Genomic DNA, 20,728 nt, shown 5'->3' with positions numbered 1-20,728 from the left:
ATTGCTGGAATCCGTCGGCTGCCCAATTTGTTGGCAAATCGGAAGACACCTAGTGTAGCCTTCCCCAACCTGGCTTTTATGTTAATGTGTTCAGGTGTCCATGAGCCCCGACTATTAAAAGTAATGCCCAGATAACAGAAGTTATCTACAACCTCAATTCTGTTATCTTTAAAATAGAAAGACTTGGGGTGATTCACCTTTTTACCACAGACCATAATGAATGTTTTAGAATTGTTAATTTTGAGTTTCTTGCCCTGGATAAAATCATAAAAACAGTTCATTAGCCGCTGTAGGCCGATTGGGGTTCTAGATAATAAAACGGTGTCGTCCGCATATAACAACACTGGAATTGGTAGGCCACCTGCTTGTGGTGCATCTGCTTGGACCTGTTTTAATTCTTGTTCCATAGAATTAATAAAAAGGGAGAAAAGCAAGGGGGCCAATACGCACCCCTGCCTAATGCCTGATTTTACCATAATCTTTCTCGTACACTCTCCTGCTGGTCCATATCGTATCTGAGTGGTAAGGTTGGAATATAACCTAGCTAGGAAATGGATAATAGCTGAGGGAGCTCCCATATCGAGAAGGGTTGTCCACAACAGGGAATGGTTCACCAGGTCGAAGGCACTAGAGAGGTCCGCAAAGCAAAGAAATAAGGAGCCCGATTTGACCTTGGTATATTTACCTATTAAAAGGTTGAGGTTAATGCACTGGTCAATGGTCCCCAAACCCTTTCTAAAGCCATATTGGGATTGTGCCAGGATATTGTTATTGGTCGCCCACTCCTCCAGGCGTAATAGTAGTACCCGGCTCATGATTTTAAGGGAGGAGTCTAAAAGGGAGATGGGACGGTAGTTTTTGGCCTCCCCTCTATCTCCCTTCTTATAAATCGGGATAATAACGGATTCACTCCAGGTTGCCGGGGTGGAGAGATCAGTGGCGGCATTAAAGACCTGGGTCAATAGGGGGCTCCAAAGGGCCAGATCATGTTTATAAAGATCTATCGGGACCCCGTCAGGTCCCGGGGCTTTACCTCCTTTACTAGAATTAATTGCCGTGACTACTTCTCGGATGGTGATTCCCAAAGTCTGTGGGGTCAGCTGGGGATTCATACAGATTTTATCATAAGACTCCTCAGGGGGGTCAAATATTCCTGAAAAAAATCGGACCCAGCTATCTTCGCTTACTAATGCGGTAAGCACTGGGAAATCTTCTTTCTGGAGGAATGGGGCATTAATCGTACTCCAAAACAATTTACAATCCCGGAGAGCTGCGGCACAATCCAGATTGTCCCAGGCTTCTTCCCGGAGTTCGTTTTTCCTGCGTTTAAGTTCAATGTTATAATTGGACCGCAAGGTTTTAATCACTTCCCTGTCTCTTGGAAGATTGGATAGTGCTTGCTTAAGGGTTTTTAGCGCTGTTGTACAGGCTTGGTCGAACCAGCCAACCTTATACCGTCTAGAATTCATCTTATTGTTAGTAAAAATTCTATTAATAATAATGCCTAGATCCTCAAAATCCGCTATAATACCCTTAGGAAGGGCATTGACTTCCAGACAGCGAAATATCTGCCTGGAACCACCTACCACGTCTGCACTATGTAGTTTTTCTGATTTTTCTGTGCACCACTTTATCCGGGTTCCATTAGGCCTACTTGGGACAATATTGTCAACAACCCTGCCTGTAGGCGTAATTCTGGGGCCCCAGATAAGAATAGACATAGTTAGGGCATTATGATCGCTCAGACAATAGTCCTTAATTATTGGCACTGTGCAGAATGGCATCAAAAGGGTTGAAATCAACAAATGGTCAATAACCGACTCAGTATCCCTCCCTTTGAACGTTGGAACAATGTTGCCCTTTTTATCAAGAGCTGGAAGGTGAATAACTAAATCAAATTTTAACAGAAGACCATTAAGGGAAGTCCCATATGGGGTGTGTTGAAAATGTGCTAAATACTCCCCCGAATCCCCATCAAACCCACAAACTGGGGTTTGAGAGTGCGGGCACGTTCTAATATTGAAATCCCCTCCCCATATGATGTCATAAGATGTGTGGGATTTATTACAGATTTTATTTAGGAAGGCTTCCAGTTCGTCCACAACCAGGGTGCTGGTCGGATCGAATGTGTTATTGTAATGATTGATCAGTAAAGTGTTCCTACCCTTTTTGGATTGTAATTCCAGAATTTGTGAATGTGTGCCAACAGTAGAATACGAACCTACAGTTATCGGGAGATCAACTGATATAAAAACAAGCAGACCCCCTTTAGCCCTCCCCATAGCAGATTCCTGGGCAACACAGTTATAAGAAACAAAACCATCAAAATGAATGTCTAGAGTGGACCATGTTTCCTGTAAACATAGAATATCAAACCCAAGGATAAGTTCCCTCCACCCTAGAGCCGAAGCTCTCTGACGCCAGCCAGCTATATTCCAGCTCACCATGGAATACCCTTGGTCCCTTGGGGTAGATATCTCTTCCAAGGGAGAAATCATTGTACATCCCCTATCAGCAATAGCCTCATCAAGTGGTGAAAGGTGGACTTCAGTTGGTTTATCGAGAGTTAAGGGGGTCAGATCGAGTAGATCAGAAGTTATTTTGCCAACCGTTACTGGTAAGGAATAATACTCCACAGTAGCCCCGCTATCGACAGGATTAGTCTCGATGGGTAGAGGGGGAACAGTGGTAGAAGCACTGGGTAGTCAGTCGACTCCCTCTAGCCCATCGAGACAACTATATCGATTATAATCCCAGAAGATGTTCTGCGGGGGCTGAAAAGGGGGCAATCTGGGGTATCTTGGGTGAAAAGGCCTTCCCCTACGTTCAACCCTAGTCCATTCATTGCTTTCATCATAGTACATGGGGTTAATGGGTGGGGGGAAGAAAAAAGAGACAGGGAGAGTCTGGATAGTGGAATCTAATGACCTATTAACACCCGCACATATGTAAGACACAGTACGTGGGTCTCTAAAACTGACAGTGATACAGTCTCCCTTAATGGATTTAGGGGTTTTACCAATCCATGGTACCCTCCTCACCATGATGACCTCATTGTGCAGGTGTGCCGGTAAGGGTCGGTTCCAATTAAGCCATTTTATGACTAGGTTTTTAAGGGAGTTAAAGGTTTCGGTTTCACCCCTATCTAGTGGAGGTGCTCCTGCCAGAATTACCATGAACCGGTTGGCCTCCGGTGGTAGGTCAGGCCGTCTAATTCTTGGAGTTTTGAGGTCTTCAGGTGGGGGCCCTTGGATATCGATAGACAAAAGTGCGGGTGGAATATGCGAACCTGGGGGGGGGGGCTTGGATAATCTGAGAGGCAACTAGGCTAACAGAGCTAGGAACTAGGGGATCATGTTGGATGCTTGTGGACGTTGAAACAGGAATTTGGGGCACAGTAGTAGGAGGGATAATTTGGGGGGCAGACATGCTAGGAGGGAGACCAGAACTATTAGGCTTGGAGGAGTTAGCTAAAAGTATAGCGGTTGATTTCTCTATATTAGACATTCTAAAATCAAGCCTATCTAGTTTGGCCTCTAAAGGAAAAATAATCGATTTTAGTAGGGTTGCAATTTTATCCATGGAGATATCGTTACTAGGTAAACTCCCTCCACTTTCGGAATTCAACAATGCAGATACTCATCTATTCTAGCTGTTTTAGATGCCCTCCCGTTATTTTTACCTTTATTGTAATACTGTCTCTTCCGTTTCTTGATAGCCCCTTCTTTTCCCCCCTGAGTTGTAAGAAGGGTAGAATTTCCATCATTTACATAGGTAAGGGAAACATTTGCACAATCGGAGACATGGCTAGAATCAGCAATGACGATGGAGGGATTAGATATAACAACAGAGTCTACACTTAGCTGGGGGGCAGAATCGGGAAGTAAAGGATGGGCATCCACCACAGGCAAGCAGTCAGTAGGTCTTTCAGGAGTTTTGGCATTAGCAAAAGGGCCCATACTGGAACGTTTAAGAAACATTAGTTCCTTGGACAATCGTTTCTCCAGTGTGACAATTTCTTTGTCAATAATATTGTTAGCCCTAGTAAGAAACTTCTCCATACCTCCTGCGGCAGATTGTGATCCTCCAGCCAACAGGGATTTGCTCCTGGTTTCGCGTGATCCACAGGAAATCAGGCAGCAGGAGGATTAAGGGGGGTAGCCCGGTCCGGTCACTACCGGTCACGAACGGGCACAAACGGGCCCGCTCTTGGCCCGGTCTTCGCCCGCTTCTTCGTCCGCGCGCGTCCCGCGTACGCGTTCCAGGCGTGGTTGAGATAGAGGAGGAGAGAAGGGGGCGGGAAGAGGAACCAGGTGCGCGCGGTGGACGGCGCTAGCACTTCTGGACCTCGCAGTCCCGCTCCCACGGCAGATTGTAGTCCAGGCTCTCCCCCTGCCGAGGTGACCGAGCCGATGTGCTCCCAGGTCTCAGGATATGCTAATGAAGATGCTCCGCAGCAGTACTAGCCCCCAATGCGTCCACGAGTGAGCAGAGCAGCAATTCACACACAGCGCGAGCGGCACCCGCGCCAGCGGGCGCCGCGAGGAGTTATGAAGGTTGTCAAGCAGGTCGGAGGGAGAAGGGGGCGGGAAGAGGAACCAGGTGCGCGCGGTGGACGACGCTAGCACTTCTGGACCTCGCAGTCCCGCTCCCACGGCAGATTGTAGTCCAGGCTCTCCCCCTGCCGAGGTGACCGAGCCGATGTGCTCCCAGGTCTCAGGATATGCTAATGAAGATGCTCCGCAGCAGTACTAGCCCCCAATGCGTCCACGAGTGAGCAGAGCAGCAATTCACACACAGCGCGAGCGGCACCCGCGCCAGCGGGTGCCGCGAGGAGTTATGAAGGTTGTCAAGCAGGTCGGAGGGAGAAGGGGGCGGGAAGAGGAACCAGGTGCGCGCGGTGGACGGCGCTAGCACTTCTGGACCTCGCAGTCCCGCTCCCACGGCAGATTGTAGTCCAGGCTCTCCCCCTGCCGAGGTGACCGAGCCGATGTGCTCCCAGGTCTCAGGATATGCTAATGAAGATGCTCCGCAGCAGTACTAGCCCCCAATGCGTCCACGAGTGAGCAGAGCAGCAATTCACACACAGCGCGAGCGGCACCCGCGCCAGCGGGTGCCGCGAGGAGTTATGAAGGTTGTCAAGCAGGTCGGAGGGAGAAGGGGGTGGGAAGAGGAACCAGGTGCGCGCGGTGGACGGCGCTAGCACTTCTGGACCTCGCAGTCCCGCTCCCACGGCAGATTGTAGTCCAGGCTCTCCCCCTGCCGAGGTGACCGAGCCGATGTGCTCCCAGGTCTCAGGATATGCTAATGAAGATGCTCCGCAGCAGTACTAGCCCCCAATGCGTCCACGAGTGAGCAGAGCAGCAATTCACACACAGCGCGAGCGGCACTGTAAGTCTATTATGCTTTTGAGGGGAGGAGCTGCTCATGAATGTCGAATCAGCAAAATGACAGGGGTAGCAAAAGTGACATCACAAGCCTTTTGACCTCATGACATCACAGGAAATGACATCATATGACATGGCATAGCCTTATCCACAAGTGTCATCTCAGGAAGGGATGCCACATGACGTTTTGCTCCTGTGAGTTCACAGAAAGTGTAATAACTGAAGTTAAAACCAGGAAAGAAGTACAAGATTAATAAAAATATACCACAGTTACCAATGTCGCGAAATGTCCACCTATGTTTTAACCAGGGTGGCTTCCACATGTGCCATGCCAGGGCATAGCTATCGCTTATCATGGAACAGCTAACATAAGCCAAAGGAGATGATAAAAAAAAACACGGATTAAAATGAACATGCACAACTATTGGAAATCACTTCACCAACGTTGTTGCTCTCTCGATTAGAAAAACATTATACTGTGTATAAACGCACCGACCTTTGACCACAATGACCTCAGAAAATATGACGTTCTAGGAAATGACCACTTAAATGAAAAAGTGTATAACATGTGCATGATCACAAAATAGCATCTGAAACAAATAAATGTAAATTTTAGTCATTCGATACCACAGTGCTGCCATGATGCGGTAGGAGTCCACCTATGATGTGAGGCGCGCGCTCTTTATCTATCCTGGTGTAACTGTGAAACACATATATACTACAGAACCTATAAGCCCCAGGCACAACCATTTTGCTAAGACAAACCCTAAAATACCTAAATGAAGGCTGAGATTCCCAGGTCCAAGGGCCAGATGAACTAACGTTTTTTGCGGGCGCAAATGGGTGTTAGTCCTGTTTGGAACTGCAAAAAACGTGTGGCCCATGTACTAATCTTACTTTGCGAGTCGCAAATCAATTTGCGACTCGCAAAATAGGAATAGCGACTCGCTATTAGGAAGGGGCGTTCCAAGGGCGTCCCGTCCTGAAGCTATGTGTGACTGTTTTCCAACTGCAATTGAGGTAGCACAACCGTGGTAAACCACTCGCAAACAGGGAGGGGTCCCCAGGGAACCCCTACCCCTTTGTGACTGGCTCTAAAAATATTTTTTAAGAGCAGGCAGTGGTCCCAGGGACCACTGCCTCCCCTTAAAAAATGAAACTGAAAAGTTTCACTTTTTTTTTATTTAATGCATCCCGTTCCCCTTTAAGGAAAAGGGGCTGCATTTAAAAAAAGAAAACTGCTTTATTTCAAAGCAGTCCCCAGACATGGTGGTCTGCTGACCCCAGCAGGCCACCATCCCTGGGAGTGCCAGCTATTCCCAAAGGGGTAGCAAATTGCGACAGCCTTATTAATATGCATGAGGCATGCAATTTGCAACCCCATTGGGAATCTCAAACAGTGTCTCAGACACTTGTGCATCCCAATTTGGGAGTCGCAAATTGGTGGGCCGTGCCTCTGGGCCCAAATGTCCAGGCATGATCATTGTATGCTTCTATATAAGCAGAAGCAGGCTTATGTCCCTCGAATGGTCCAGCTTAATCAAACATGGTCAGTGGAACACCTTAGGTCCAGGAGCAGGTTTAAAGTCCCCGGTACAGGCTGCTATGCCCCTTGCGCTGAGCCTGACCACAACGGGATCAACAAGTTACACACCCAGGATATGACTGAGCAGTTACTGGGGTTAGAGCTATGGGCGAGGAACGGCTTGCCCTTAGGGGATTTTACAACCAGATAAATGTGATCAAAACCTGCAGCTTCCAAGTTACACAAATAGTAAACGACTGAGCAGTTACTGGAATTAGAATTACCGCCAGGAAAGGGATTTCCCTTCAGGAAGCTTTTTCCTCTATGAAGGCGGGACATGCTTCTTCGCTTCGTTTATGTGAAGATTTACATACTGACTCCCACACACTAGGCTGACCTTCAGTTGCAGCGTGTCCAGGTCATGGTGGGACAGGCTTTGACTGGAAACGGACCTATAAAGTACAGTAGGGACGGCGCAGGGTGCCAGGGTAGGGCACTAGACCGCAATGGATAATGCAGATGGAGGGGGTGTTGGCTAATCAGAGTGTGCCAGGGAGCAAGAGGGGAGCTCACTGAGTAGGGTGTGAGGTGACTTGTGGAGCTTGGTTTGAGGAAAAGGCCAGAGAATATGCCAAGGGTGGGGGCACAAAGGGGGTCAGTGTACCAGCTGCCTCTAACAGAAGTGGACACCTATCATGATCTAATGTTTTAGTGGATTGGTTGTTATGTTGTCAGTATTTATGATTTCTGTAACAATGAAATGATGTGGATTTATTTTATTGAATTGAAGTGGTTTATACGTTTTATTGAATTGTTTTCAATATTGTTTGATTTTAATGGTTTTTAAGCGTGTTATTATGGCATATTCGCTGAATAAAGAATCTTGACTGACTGAGTAGTGGACACTGTTTCCTGCTGCTCTTTTTTAATTCTACACTTTGCAGTAGAGATTGTGTAAAATAATGAATTTTAAGAAAATAGGATAAAAGCATTAGTAAAATGTTTGCACATCAATAGATGTTTATTGTTTTTCAATGGTCTTGACATTTTTCATGTGCAAACTCCTCTCCAATATCTTCCTACCCTGGAAAATGATAAAATATTACTAGGAGGAGTAGTGAATTGCAGGGTAGAAAAGGGATTGGAACACCCTAAAATTGGTAGGTTTGTGGGCAAGAGGTTTTTAAACAGGGAAACGTGCATTTAAACTTGTTCAACAGATTTTAATGAGAAATATAGATTCACAAAGGTTTTGCAGGAGTGTACCTTTGTACTGTGACTGTCAAAAGTTTCCAGGCGCTGTTCCGGAAACCTTTGGAAATACTTGAAAGTCGTAGCTCAGCACTCATAAAAAGCCATTTATTTGCAGTTTCAGGTTTACAGCTGTCTTTAAATGTGGGCCCATTGCAGACAAATATCCTTGTATCATGTGTGATACCTTCACACATTACTGCTTTTTTAACATGTTACATTTGTTGAAGTTTAATTTCCCTTTTTACATTGTAAGCATGGGCTTAAAAACAGCCTAGGAAAGATGTGATTGTCTAAAAAAAGCTAGAACTGGCTGAACACCCCACACAGAAGGCAACACAAGCGGACTCTATGTAGGTATGTCCAATTGCACAGACATGTATTGATTTAGTGTGACGACAACTGGTATAAAGTATGTCACGACTGTCTTCTGCTCTCCTTCTCGTCCATGTCCTGCCTTTCTCCTGCTCAGCTTTCAACATGAATTAAGAGGTGGCAAGTCATTCTTCTTGCCGCGGGTCTGCGCAAGGACGGGGGAAACAGCCTTTACAACGAGGTTTTTACCATGTTGTGCCTTTACTCCGCATTTGTTACCGCGCATGTTTTTACAATGTTTATGCCTTTACAACGTATGCCTTTACCATGCATTTGGGTAAAGTTCAGGGGTGTGGGGGGTCTCCTCCGACAAATACATTGTTTATTTATATAATGTGTAATAAAGGCATACGTTGTAAAAGCATATGCGTTCTAAAAAAAAATGTGAGGTAGAAAATGCAATGTATATGCATGCATAGTATTTCCCTGCGTTGGCCTGTCATACAACTGAGGATTGGAGACGGGGTTGGGATCAACTGTAGCTGGGAAGGCTGTAGGACCTGGAGTCTCTTCATACCCAATGTATTCTTTTAGAGACCCAACCTGCCACATTTAAGGTTAAGTAACAAAGAATGCATCCTATTGGACGCCTGATATTTACTGCTGCCCAGCGACAACAATTTTATGACCATTTACCTGCAGAGCAGGATGTGATTTGGGGTCAGGAAATCCTTAGTAGGCTTGCTGCCAAGTTAAAGCCGCTGCAGTTCCTGCTCAAAATAGTTTCAAGTTCTAAACTGTGCACTACAGCAAGGTCAGCATCCAGCAGATGTTGGTGTTAAAACTAACTGTGGGGACATTTTTCATAGTTTCACTGACATCAAGCCTTTTGGCTGCAGGCATCAAAAAGATACACTAGGCAGGGTTCACCTGTGTTTCCTTCTAGGGGTCATATTATACAAAGTTCCCTAGGGGCACAACAGGTGTTTGCGCCCACTTTGTGTGCACCCTGGGCACTTTGGTATTACAGAAGTGGCCTCAGACACTTGTGTGGCCCCTTCTGTAATACAGGTAGTGCTGGTGCACATATAGCGCCACTGCTATCATCAGGGGGCATTCCCTCATTTGCATGGTGTCGTTTTTACACATTGTATTTACTTCTTGTACACGTTGTGTCAAAACTATTCAAAACTTTTTTGAGATTCAGCCTACGGATTAGAGCAGTCTGTTTTTAGATAGCCGTAAGGTTTACTAGATTCATTCAGTGTAAAAGTGTTTACCATGTTGCTGATGTTACTGAGGCAGGATGTTAACATTGTTTCCTTTTCCACAGCGAGGAGTGGGTCATTGCAAGAGACTTACTCTCATAGTTGTGTGATGTGGAGTCTCCTAGGCCTTCGAATGGCGGCGGTTCTTGAACTTTAAAAGTAGTGGGAGATCTGGGATACCCCCCTAAGCACCCCCCACCATCAAGGACATTCAGAAGAAATTGTGCCACCTGCTCCATTTTTTAAACCATTTTCAAACACATCTGCTAAATGACATTGAAGAAACGCTTTGAAATATTTAAATGGAATGATGGTGTCCCAAACAAAACCCATAAGGAGTTGGGGGGATTTACCCCTTAGCAATACTTTAAAAGGCAGATGGTGCATTTTTCTTTATTCTTTTTTCAAAAATTGCGAAATCATAGGTTTAACATGCGGTTCAAATAATTGACATATGCAGTTTGACATGACCTCCTACAATTTTTCAAAATGTTTGAATTATCTTACTTTTATCTTCAACATCCAAAGTGAGAAGAAAAAGTGATGCATAAAAATGCTTACATTTATCTGAACCAATGGTATTAACCATAGGTGCATTCCATACCATTATTTTTAGCTGTTCTGTTCCATTACAATAGGGGACTAGGGCTGGCGGAGCTCATGGAGTTTCACACTGCGGAATTCCGCTGAGTTACCAAAAAACTCCACTAAATTCCGCGGAGTTCCGCGACTGGGTAGAGTATTGCTAAGCCTATGGCAACCCCTAAATGACAGGTGGCTGGTGAAATTTTTCTGTTTTTCTTTCTGCTTTTTAACATTTTGTTAAAGCTCTAACTGTTCCGAGGGCATGGAGGCGCTGCACAAACAGGTTTACCAGATTGTTAAATGTGTATCGAACCCGCTTGCTTGACAAACCTTGATCACCACTCACCATACGCTTTGGTTCAATTAAGTGGTGGAATTGACGCAAACAACCTGGTCGCATGAGTATTACTCAATTAAAATGACTGCAACAGTAGACGACACACTACTGTAAAAAAGGAGGGTGGGGCGGGGTGAGTACTTGCTTGGCCGACGGCTACCCTTAAATAACAGTTGGCTGGTGGAATGTGCCTGTTTTTATTTCTCTTCGTTTAAGTTTGTTAAAGTGCTAACTGTTCCTAGGGCATCAAGGCGCTGTACAAATAGGGTTACCAGATCGTTGCATGTACATCGAACCCACTCGCCATACAAACCACGATAACCACTCACCAGGTGCTTCAGTTCAAGTTGTGGAATTAACACAAATGACCTGGCAGCACAACTATGAACCAATTAAAATGACAGTGCAAAGGTAGACGACATACAACTGTAAAATACATTGCAGCTTAACCCAGAGTTAGCCGTTGTTTCCTGGAAGGAGGGTGGGACGGCATGAGCAAGGCATGGCATGAGCAAGAGCAGAGAATCTCATCAAGTAGACAAAACCCACAAGTGTGTACATCTTTTTGCTGGATAGATCTGTGGGTAGTCCGACATTACCGGGTTCGTAGTACAGCGGCATTAACTCCACCTGCCATCCTTCTAAGGTCAATAACACAACTTTCCTTAACTTTCGTAATAATAAATCATTTTATTTTAGGCACTCACTATTCAAGGTGTGGTAAAGGTTCTTTCTAGGATCTCGACTTGCGAAAAGGATCCCTTCTGTGCCCCGGTGGTTGATGAGGGGGGCCTGCCTGAGCCAAAGATTGGTGAGGAGGGGTGTGCCTCTTCCAGGAGTTTGGAAGGAAGGTCAAGAAGCTCCGGGGTTTAATAAAGATGACCCTCCTTATGCCAGAGGTTGAAGAAGAGGGTCCTACCTGGTGCAGGGATTATTGAGGAGGGTTCTGTCCATGCCAGGGTTTCGTGGTAAGAGCCCTGCCTGTGTCTGAGATTGGCAAATGAAATTATAGGTAAGGGAGGGCCCCACATGTGCTTGATGTTGACGGAAAGAGATCTACCGATGCCAGGGGTTAGCAAAGACAGTTGTGTGTGCCTGGGGCTGGTGAGACTCATCGTGGCATTGCTTGAGGGTTGGGACGAGTCGGGTCTGAACAAGGGGCTAGTATATAACTGTTCACCTCAGTCAGGGGTTGGCGAGGGTTTCTTACGTGGGCCAGGTGTTGGCGAGGGAGTCCCATACAATCATTTGTGCTGATGGGAGAATCCTACCTGGGCCAGTAGTTGGCAAGGGTCATACCTCTATAAGGAGTTAGTGGAGAGGTTGTTCTTGTGCCAGTGGTCAGTGGGGAGGTCCCACACTTGACCAGATGGTAAGGAGAGCTCTCCCTCCCTCCAGGAAAGAGGGGGCTGTTGGTGGTTATAAGCCTCCTACTTGCTTTGCATGGTCACTGGTAAGAGACGGGAAACATCCTTTACCACGATGGCGTTACAACGAGGAACATTTACTACGCAACACTTACCTCGTAGACGTCTTCACCACGCGTTCTTCTTCCACGATCGTCTTTACCACGCAAGTCTTCTTCCATCTTTATCATCTGCTACGTTGCTACGTCCTGCGTTAACGTCAGTAGTGTAGTCCTTTTTTATTTTCTAAGGTGTGTTTTCAGCTTATTGAAGACATGAGTTAAAGGCAAAAATAAGAAAAAAAGGGGGCTTGGGGGGTCACCCCCCCCAAAAACAAATTACAAAAATGAGAAAAGGGGGGGCGGGGTCCCCCCCCCAAAAAATAAAATATAAAATAACGTGGGGAAGTAGAGGAAATCGACGTCGTTTTAAGTGAAAGGAAATGACGTATAACGTCAGTTACGAAGGAAGAACGAAGAGACGACGTGAAGAGGTAAGGGAAATATAAATTTAAAATATATATATATTAATTGAGGGTAACGGGCAGGGGTAATTATAAAAAGTATTGGGGGAAGGGTACAGGGGAGGGGTATAACCTTTACCAAGAGTATTCCATTACCATGCAAGTATGCGTGGTAAAGGAATATTAGTGGTAAAGATTATGCGAGGAAAAATCATTCTGTTGTAACGCATGCGTGGTAAAGGCATGCGTTGCAACGGAATTCGTTGTAATGACATATATTCGTAAGAGACACCAGAGAGACCCAGTCGGAAGAGACGTTCTGCTTTGCTGAGCGCCGTGCTTTACATTGTGGTCAGTGACAGCAAGGATGTAAGACATGAGTCTGTAGGGGCAGTTAAGTTTGGAGGGGTGAGTGAAGCACGTGAGGAAAGTGCTAAAGAGATGAAGCCTAAAGCCAGGTAAAGCCCAAATAAGTAAGTATGATACATGTTTTAACAACCGCCTATGGCCTTCCTCTGGTACCATTTTATCATTTGCGCCTAACCCCTCTCCCCTGAAAGTTGACGTGCTGCACCTCGGTGGAAAACACCTTTGAGTAACTCAGGGCATCACCGTGTCACTCTTCTCACCTGCGCCTGACCCCTGCCTGACTCCTATCCTCGTGCTGCACCTCCTTGAAGAATGCTTTAGTGACTCGCAGGCTCTGCTGAAGGCGACCACAGTACTTTATAATAAAGGATGAAGCTGCTGCTCAGTTACCAGGCCAGGCAGAGACTCCCGCTAGGCTCCATCTGCGGCCACTCCTCTGTGCGGCTAACACCGCGATTGAGGCAGTGGGGGTGCTATGGTGTCTGCCCAGAACCTTTTGGGACTGGTACTGATAGCCAGCATACACCAGGTGAAACAGCACAGAAGCATATGCTGGTGGCAAGAATAAGCATGCACACAGACCTTCCTGCGACAGATCTGCACATGTATAAGCCCCACACAGTATAACCAATCCTACCATGAAATCTGATGCATTCGTACCACCCATAAACAATAATCTAGGGACGAGCGCACTGGTAATCTCTGCTCCACCGGCGGTTGGCTGAGTTTTGCCGATCTTCGCTCTCCAAGCAGAGCACGGAGTGGCAAAACTCTGCAAACTCTGCTGGTGGAGCAGAGTTTACCACCCTCCCCTATAAAGGGGACCAATCATATGCAAATCAACCTTTCTGCTACTACAATAAAATCTGTCCAGACTGACCTGCTAAGCTATCCAAGTTGCCACCCTTTCATGATATTTTGTGAAAATGATCTGAGATGACTAGTACATTTCAAAGAGTACAAGGCTGCCATGGAGTTTTTGCAAAAGCTATCGACTGTGAGGCCATACTTTTCAATTGCGGTCTTCATACAGCGAGCTATTCGCTTACGCTCAGCACTTGCCCCATGAAATTGTTTTATCCTTGTATGTCACGACTTTACTCAAAAGCATCCTGACTTCACATGATGATTTTGTAATGGTTGCTTATTTAAACTTATGTGTATTTTAATGAAATATGTCTTTTATAGCTATTAGTTGACTGGATGATGAAAAACGTATGACATTTAGGCAGGGTCTAACTGAGAATAGCATTTTCCATTCTTGCACTTTAGACATGCTTTCTTATGTCTCTTTTTATGTGCATTAATAGCGGTTTCCTTTTATATGAAGACGTGGGGAATCTATGCTTCTGTGAAAGGCTTATTTTATCATGTAACATACCAGACCCATATACGTTTTCGTCTAAAGATGTGTTACACAGTTGACAGGATATGTTGTCTCATCACATCCTGTCGTTATTTTTCCCTATGCACATACCACTTTTGGATCCATCTAGCAGAATAATTATGTGGCACATTGTGCATGCATATTGTTATTATTTTAGGAATGCTACTATGCTGCTTTTAAGTATGATCAATTTTGCAAATGTGCTTCTATGATTTTAATTAAAGTTACATGTAGGTTTTGATGGTGACTAGTCCATTTAATAAATAATACTGTCTCTTTCTTAAGTTTCCCATGCATAGATTGTTCATGCCGGATGCCTCAATGAGTACAAACGAACTAGAAGCCGAACAGAAAATCAAGGAGCTATTCGGTAGACTCGACCAACGCATACCTCATGTCACGTTCACTCATATGAACTATACAACAAGTGCTCTAAGGAGCAAGGCTAACATTCAAAACCCTAAACATGTGTACTGTATTGGGGATATCATCACTGTTCAGATTGACATGTATGATCACCTAGGCGAACGGAAGACCTATGGCGGAGATTTGCTGAGGGTGAGGATCTTCTCTCCAGGCATGAATGCTGGAGCTTCTGGAAAGATAGAAGATCTAAACAATGGAACCTACCTCATCCATTTCACGTTATTTTGGGCAGGAACAGTTTATTTCTCACTCCAGCTCTATCACCCTAGTGAGGGTGTCTCCGCCTTATGGAGGGCTCGAAATCAAGGGTTTGAGAATGTCTATTTCTTGGGCACTTTTACCGGCAGTCCGGAAAACATCCAGACTGAATGTGGTTTCTCAATGGACACTAAGGAACAGCTATGCAAATATGAAGATAGCCGCGACTTGGAGAATTTCTACTGTGTCAAGCCCCACAATGTGTCCTGTGCTGCCTTCGCCTACATGAGGTCAAACAACAGGAATCACTCTTACCTCAGTAGCCTGGAGAAAGACCTCTTTGACAGGTACTCATTGCTTAAGCATCATCTTAGATACCACACTCTATCGGCAACTCAATGCAAGTAGAGTGCTCTAGCACAATTTGTTAATATTAATAATTAGTGGAAATAGCTTTAACAATAGCTATTTTTACAATTTAATGTACACATGGTTTACTTAAATCATATACATATTAACAGCAGTCAAAACACGTTTGCATCACTCCATCATTAGAATATTTTAATAAGTCTCAAAAATAAATCATCATCAGAATTCTATCATGCCGATAGCCGACAAAATATAAAAGTTCTATTCATTGGAATAACATAAAAATAGCCATCAGTAAAAACAGCTAAAACTCCAAGCATCTCATTGTACATTCGAAATGTAATTCTAAAACTAGCACAATGACGCGGAATATCTAAATTATCCTTGCTTTTGCAAGTTTCCTTTATTTTGAATACTTTCACCTCCAACTATGAGCTCTCCATATAAAAAGTGCTTCTGCAAGTGTCTGCCTTATTTTACTGTCCTCACGCCAAGCTGCCTGAAAATGCCCCAAACCCTCTACCCTCACGAGCCTATAGTAACCCTCATGAACTTGCAGTATCACTCATGAACTTGTAATAATCCTCATGAACCTTTCTTGTCACTAGTGAATCTATAGTAGCCTTCAGAAAATGGAAGAATCTCTCATGAATCTCTAGTTTCCAAAAAAACCTATAGTATTACTCCTGAACATCAAGGTCTCATTTCCTTCCTATGTTCCCGGTTGCGAGACCGAGACTTATCGGACCCATTGGAATTATGAGTTGAGGGATATCACACACAGATTTCAGCAGAAGCCAAAATCTGTGTGAAACGCTGAGGGAATACAGATGGAGATTGGCATTGAAACTCCGATTTTTACATGTTGTTCTACAAAATCTCATAATTCCTATTATTCCCCACCCTTGGCATAACTGGGACAACAGTAACGGTAACTCTGGGGTGAAGAAAAATACAAGATAATTTTCCAAGGCACTCCTAATCAAGGCCTTAGCATCCTTAGTGAACTATAGCAACCTTCATGCATCCCTGTTAACTCCCAAGAACCAGCAGTATCCCTCAATACACTGTTGTATCCCTCATGAATAAACCACAAGTGGTGCCCTAAGCCCTGCAGCATCTCTCCTTAACCTCTATTGGCCCAGTGACACCGTAGCATCATAATGACCATGTAATATTCCTCATTAACCTCTTGTATCCCCCATGAATCTGTAGTGATAATGAATAATGTGCAGTATTCCCGTGTACCTCTAGTAATAGCAAATGGATCTGTAATATGGTACACCAACCTAGAGAGTGCGTTGAATCCCTCATGAATTTACACTGTCACTCATAAATCTCCTCGTATCCCTCATGAACCTGTAGTTCGTCCCAGGAATCTGGGATATTCTCATGAACCACAAGGTTTCATGGAACCTAACGTATCACTAAAGAATCTATAGAGTCCTCTAAAAACCTACAGCATCCCTCCTGAGCATCTAGTACTCCAGGGAAATTGTAGTATCACTAAATTGATTTTGGAGTTGTTAACTAATACATGCACATCTCTGTAGTACTCCACCATAATCCTGCAATATCCTTCACAAATTGAAAACATCTTTTATGAATGTGTAGTATCATTAATGAATGCTAATAAATGTCAAGCTTGCTTAGTGCAATGTGTGTGTGATCTTGATGCTGAAAGGATAAACCAACAAAATTGCTGTGCGGTGTCTTGGTCTCCTTGTATGTTTTCGTGGTCCTTGTCAGGAGCCTGTCAATGTAACTGTGAGGTCATGTTTATGGAATGCATTTTGGGAACAACCTATAACAGGGATCTCAGAGCGGTGGTTGGGACTTGGAGAGGGCATTGTTGCCTGTGAATAACAATAATTTCTACTAGGAAACCTTACTTGAAGTGGGCATATTCCCAGTGTGAAAAGCTTGGCCTACAGAGAAATCAGTGTGCCACCTCACTCACCCTTTTCAATCTGTGCTGCGCTACTGGTGTTTTGGGCACTGTGTACGAAGCACTCTCGCCACACAGCTGACATCCAATACACCATCTCTGACTTCCTAGACCATTCATTATCAATTTGAGTGGTGGGCTGATGTGAGTGGTAGAAGGAGTCCCAGACTTCTCCATAACACCTTGCCCGATGTCTCTGCTTCTTGTCAGACATCACTGTTTCTGTGCTGGTTGCCATTTTCTCCAATCTATGTATAGGTCTGGCAGTCTTCTGTATGCCGGCTGCCGTGTTCCAATCTCCAGTTCACATGTGCAGTTGGCAATGTTCCAAATGACAGTGGCCATCTCCAAATCATGCTTTGCCAACCACAGTGTTACAAGTAACAAATGTCAGGATTATAATTTGGAGTGGATTGACGCAAAGGTTTTACCCTCACCTTTTAGCCTGAATGTCATTGTGTTTCTAAGTGAAGGGTTTACCAGACAAGGTTATGCCAAAGTTCTGTTGTTCAGCAATGCAGTGCAATTTATTTCATTAGAGAATTGAGATTTTCTGAAGAAGGCGGATATTGAACACAAAAGGAGTAATGTATTTAATTCCCAGGGAAATGGTCTTGTGAAGCTTTCTAAGAGGATGCATGAAAATTTATAAGGTCAGCTGTTGCTGATTGGATGGCTGTATTGAATGTCACCAGGGAATTAATGTGAGTTTACCTGAGTATTCTTACATTGTTTCCCTTGAGGAAACTCCTTCAGTGCACTCTTGGACGCAAGTTAAGAAGGTCCTTTCACGCACTCCTTCTGGTTAAAGACCTACTACATTCAGTAATATATCAACTGTCATTTTAATCACACATCCTCTTGTTTTTTAATCCACTTTATGTTTTAGTGTTCTTATGATCTCTTCATTTTAAATTAATCACAAAACAATCCAATCATTATTCTTCATGGTATGATGTTTCTTTGTGTGAAAGCATCTCATAACATCAAAATATTTTGAGGCTTCCTTACTGAATCCCCAAAACATTTTATTGCATCCAGCACAGATCTCATGACTTTCTGGTTTCCTCGTGCTGTGGTGCCAGCTGTCGCTGGATGTACTAAAGTATCTCCCATTCTACCACTAGGGTGTCCCCGTTTGTGAATTTGAGAGGTAGCAAAGTTGTTTCTGTGTGTAAACAAGCTGGTTGCCTAGTAGTCAAATGATGAGTTTATGTGAGAAATAAATTGTAAAGCAACGTATGTGTAAATTGATTCTGCCAAGATTACGCCGGCTTTGGTACCAATTGCACATAATGTAATATTTTCCCTAATGCTGCACAGCAAAGTTTCCATAGTCCAAACACAATTGAGTTAGAGCATTTACAATTGTCATGTGTAAACAATGTTCAGCAAGAAATATGTCAGAATATTGAGTACAAATCAGCCTGCAGCAATATAGTCTTCAAGATATCGAATTGCACGATATAATCATGATAAGCATGCTTTTCGGCGTATAGACTTACTATTCTAACTTCACATCTGCTTACCATGGCAGTATTGTGCAAGCTGATATCTTGCAGTCAATATTGTTACATTTAGTTAAACTCGGTATTGTGGTACCACATCATCCCCATATAGAGCAAGATTTTCTTCAAAGGTCTTAATTGGAAAAAAACATGCACTTACTACCTAGGGCAGTTGGACCCCTGACGTGAGATTGAGGTCAGTGTAGATGTCAAGGTTGCACACAGAAAGCAGGGTATTGGTCCTTGACTGTTGGTCAGATGTCTTTATTCCAAGACAGAATAGTTTTAGATGCAAGAGGGATCTTCATTTCTGCAGCATTTACTTTCAAAGCGTTGTCTGCCATCTACCATCTGATCAATCCTAGGATATCTGTCGGAGGATGATTTTTCCGAACAATGTGTATCCCTCTGAAATCTTAGAGGAGCCTTATAATAAACAGGGTATCATAAGTGTAATTGTAAAAGTAGACCTCTGCTTGATTTAAATGATGCACTAGGGGTTCGCATACTGATGATAAACAAGAAATGTGAAAACATTGAATCTCGTGAAACACCACTGATGAGAAGTAGAGAGTCAGATTAAAAAATGGAATTGTTGGGTAACTGAGTACGGTTAGTAAAAATCATTGCGGTCATTTAGCCATCTGCCCCTCGAATTATTTTTCTACAGCGGTTTAGCAATGCTTTTTTTTTTTCAATGCAGCAAGAATTTTGCAATTTGTTAAAGAGTTGTTGAACAGCATCATTAAACCTTCAGGAATATATATGCCAATTCGTACATTTTCGTTGAGTATCGAATGGAGACCATGAAGCCAGACTGCTGGAAATAATAGTTTGCAGATATGTTTTAGTAACTACCTCAAAGGTGTCCATGTTCACATTTGCAATAGGAGGCCCATCTTCCTGTGTAATGAAGTATGAAGGACACCTGGTAGATTCTTGCACTATTTGGGTTCTACTTTTTGAATTTTTATCTTGCAGAGTTTTTCCTAAAGAACAATCATACTTTACGAGCCCATGGATGGCCTGGTTGAAAGGGTTCATTGAGATGTTGGGGTGGGGGCGGGGTGGTTCTCTAATAGACTGTGAGGAATATTATGTTTTTGCTTAATCTTTGAGTATCAAAGTCGTGCAAGTTCTTCTAAGTAGGTATTTTTCACATCTGTGAAGTAGCCCTTCCTCCAGCGTCCTTCATGAGGACAAACGTCTCGGTTGTTTTTCATAACTCACAGGAGAACCCTTTGTTGGTATACTTGTTTGGACCCGTCTTTTAGCTGTGTTTGGTAGCAAGAGGTCATTGATCGTACCATGATGTTTTGATTTGTGGTTTGCAGTTGATGAGGGAATGCTCTACTAAGTAGTTAGTTTGAGTTTGTGGCAGTGGTAAATAAAGATTATTAGTAACTTGCTCTACATTTAAATGCTTCAAGTTCATGCTGGAGTTTACACATTTATCTGACTAGCTAGTAGAACACATAAAACCAGTAAATGACCAAGGGATTGCATGACAGTCTGACGATGCCAGTGGAATAGGATCCTACAGATGAATATACTCGCGGTTAGAGAAAATAGATATCCAGTAATATGGGTGGAGCTGCTCTTAAATAAAAAAAAAAAGTTTAAAAATCAGGAGATTTTCACAGACATCAAGGGTTTTTCTGAAGTGACTTCAGGTCACAAATCCAGATCTCATGAAAGGGTGAAGTAGGCATATCTTAAGGCCACGGAGCCTACAATATCACTGTTGATATCGAGTTAAGTGAGGAAGTGCAAGGCAGGCAACACAATAGCGGGGAGTAATGTGTGTTGGTCTAACTTCTACAAGTGGCCATGAGTACCTCATGGTCTGAATAAAGAGAGGAGGCTTCCAGCATTAGATCAAATCATTCGTGGACAGTAAATGCAACTTTGCTCTCACCCCCACTCTAATTTTGCAAAGGATCTGAAGGTTTACAGACACCACGTTAGAAATAATCAATGCGGAGC

General features: G+C 44.0%; 1 protein-coding gene across 5 annotated transcripts in view; it reads left to right on the top strand.

Annotated features, from left to right (window-relative positions):
* Window positions 1-20,728, top strand: part of LOC146856308 (NXPE family member 1-like) — a 355,569-nt gene that overhangs the window by 230,871 nt on the left and 103,970 nt on the right. For all 5 annotated transcript variants that reach the window (XM_085654416.1, XM_085654417.1, XM_085654420.1 and 2 more), the window contains one exon: window positions 14,579-15,264. In XM_085654416.1, coding sequence (XP_085510542.1) covers window positions 14,579-15,264 — 686 coding nt within the window. The remainder of the gene's footprint in view (window positions 1-14,578; window positions 15,265-20,728) is intronic.

Source organism: Triturus cristatus, chromosome 4_1, assembly GCF_964204655.1.
Source record: "Triturus cristatus chromosome 4_1, aTriCri1.1, whole genome shotgun sequence".
In the NCBI taxonomy this organism is placed as follows: Eukaryota; Metazoa; Chordata; class Amphibia; order Caudata; family Salamandridae; genus Triturus; species Triturus cristatus.
This window is presented reverse-complemented; position numbering and strand designations above follow the sequence as displayed.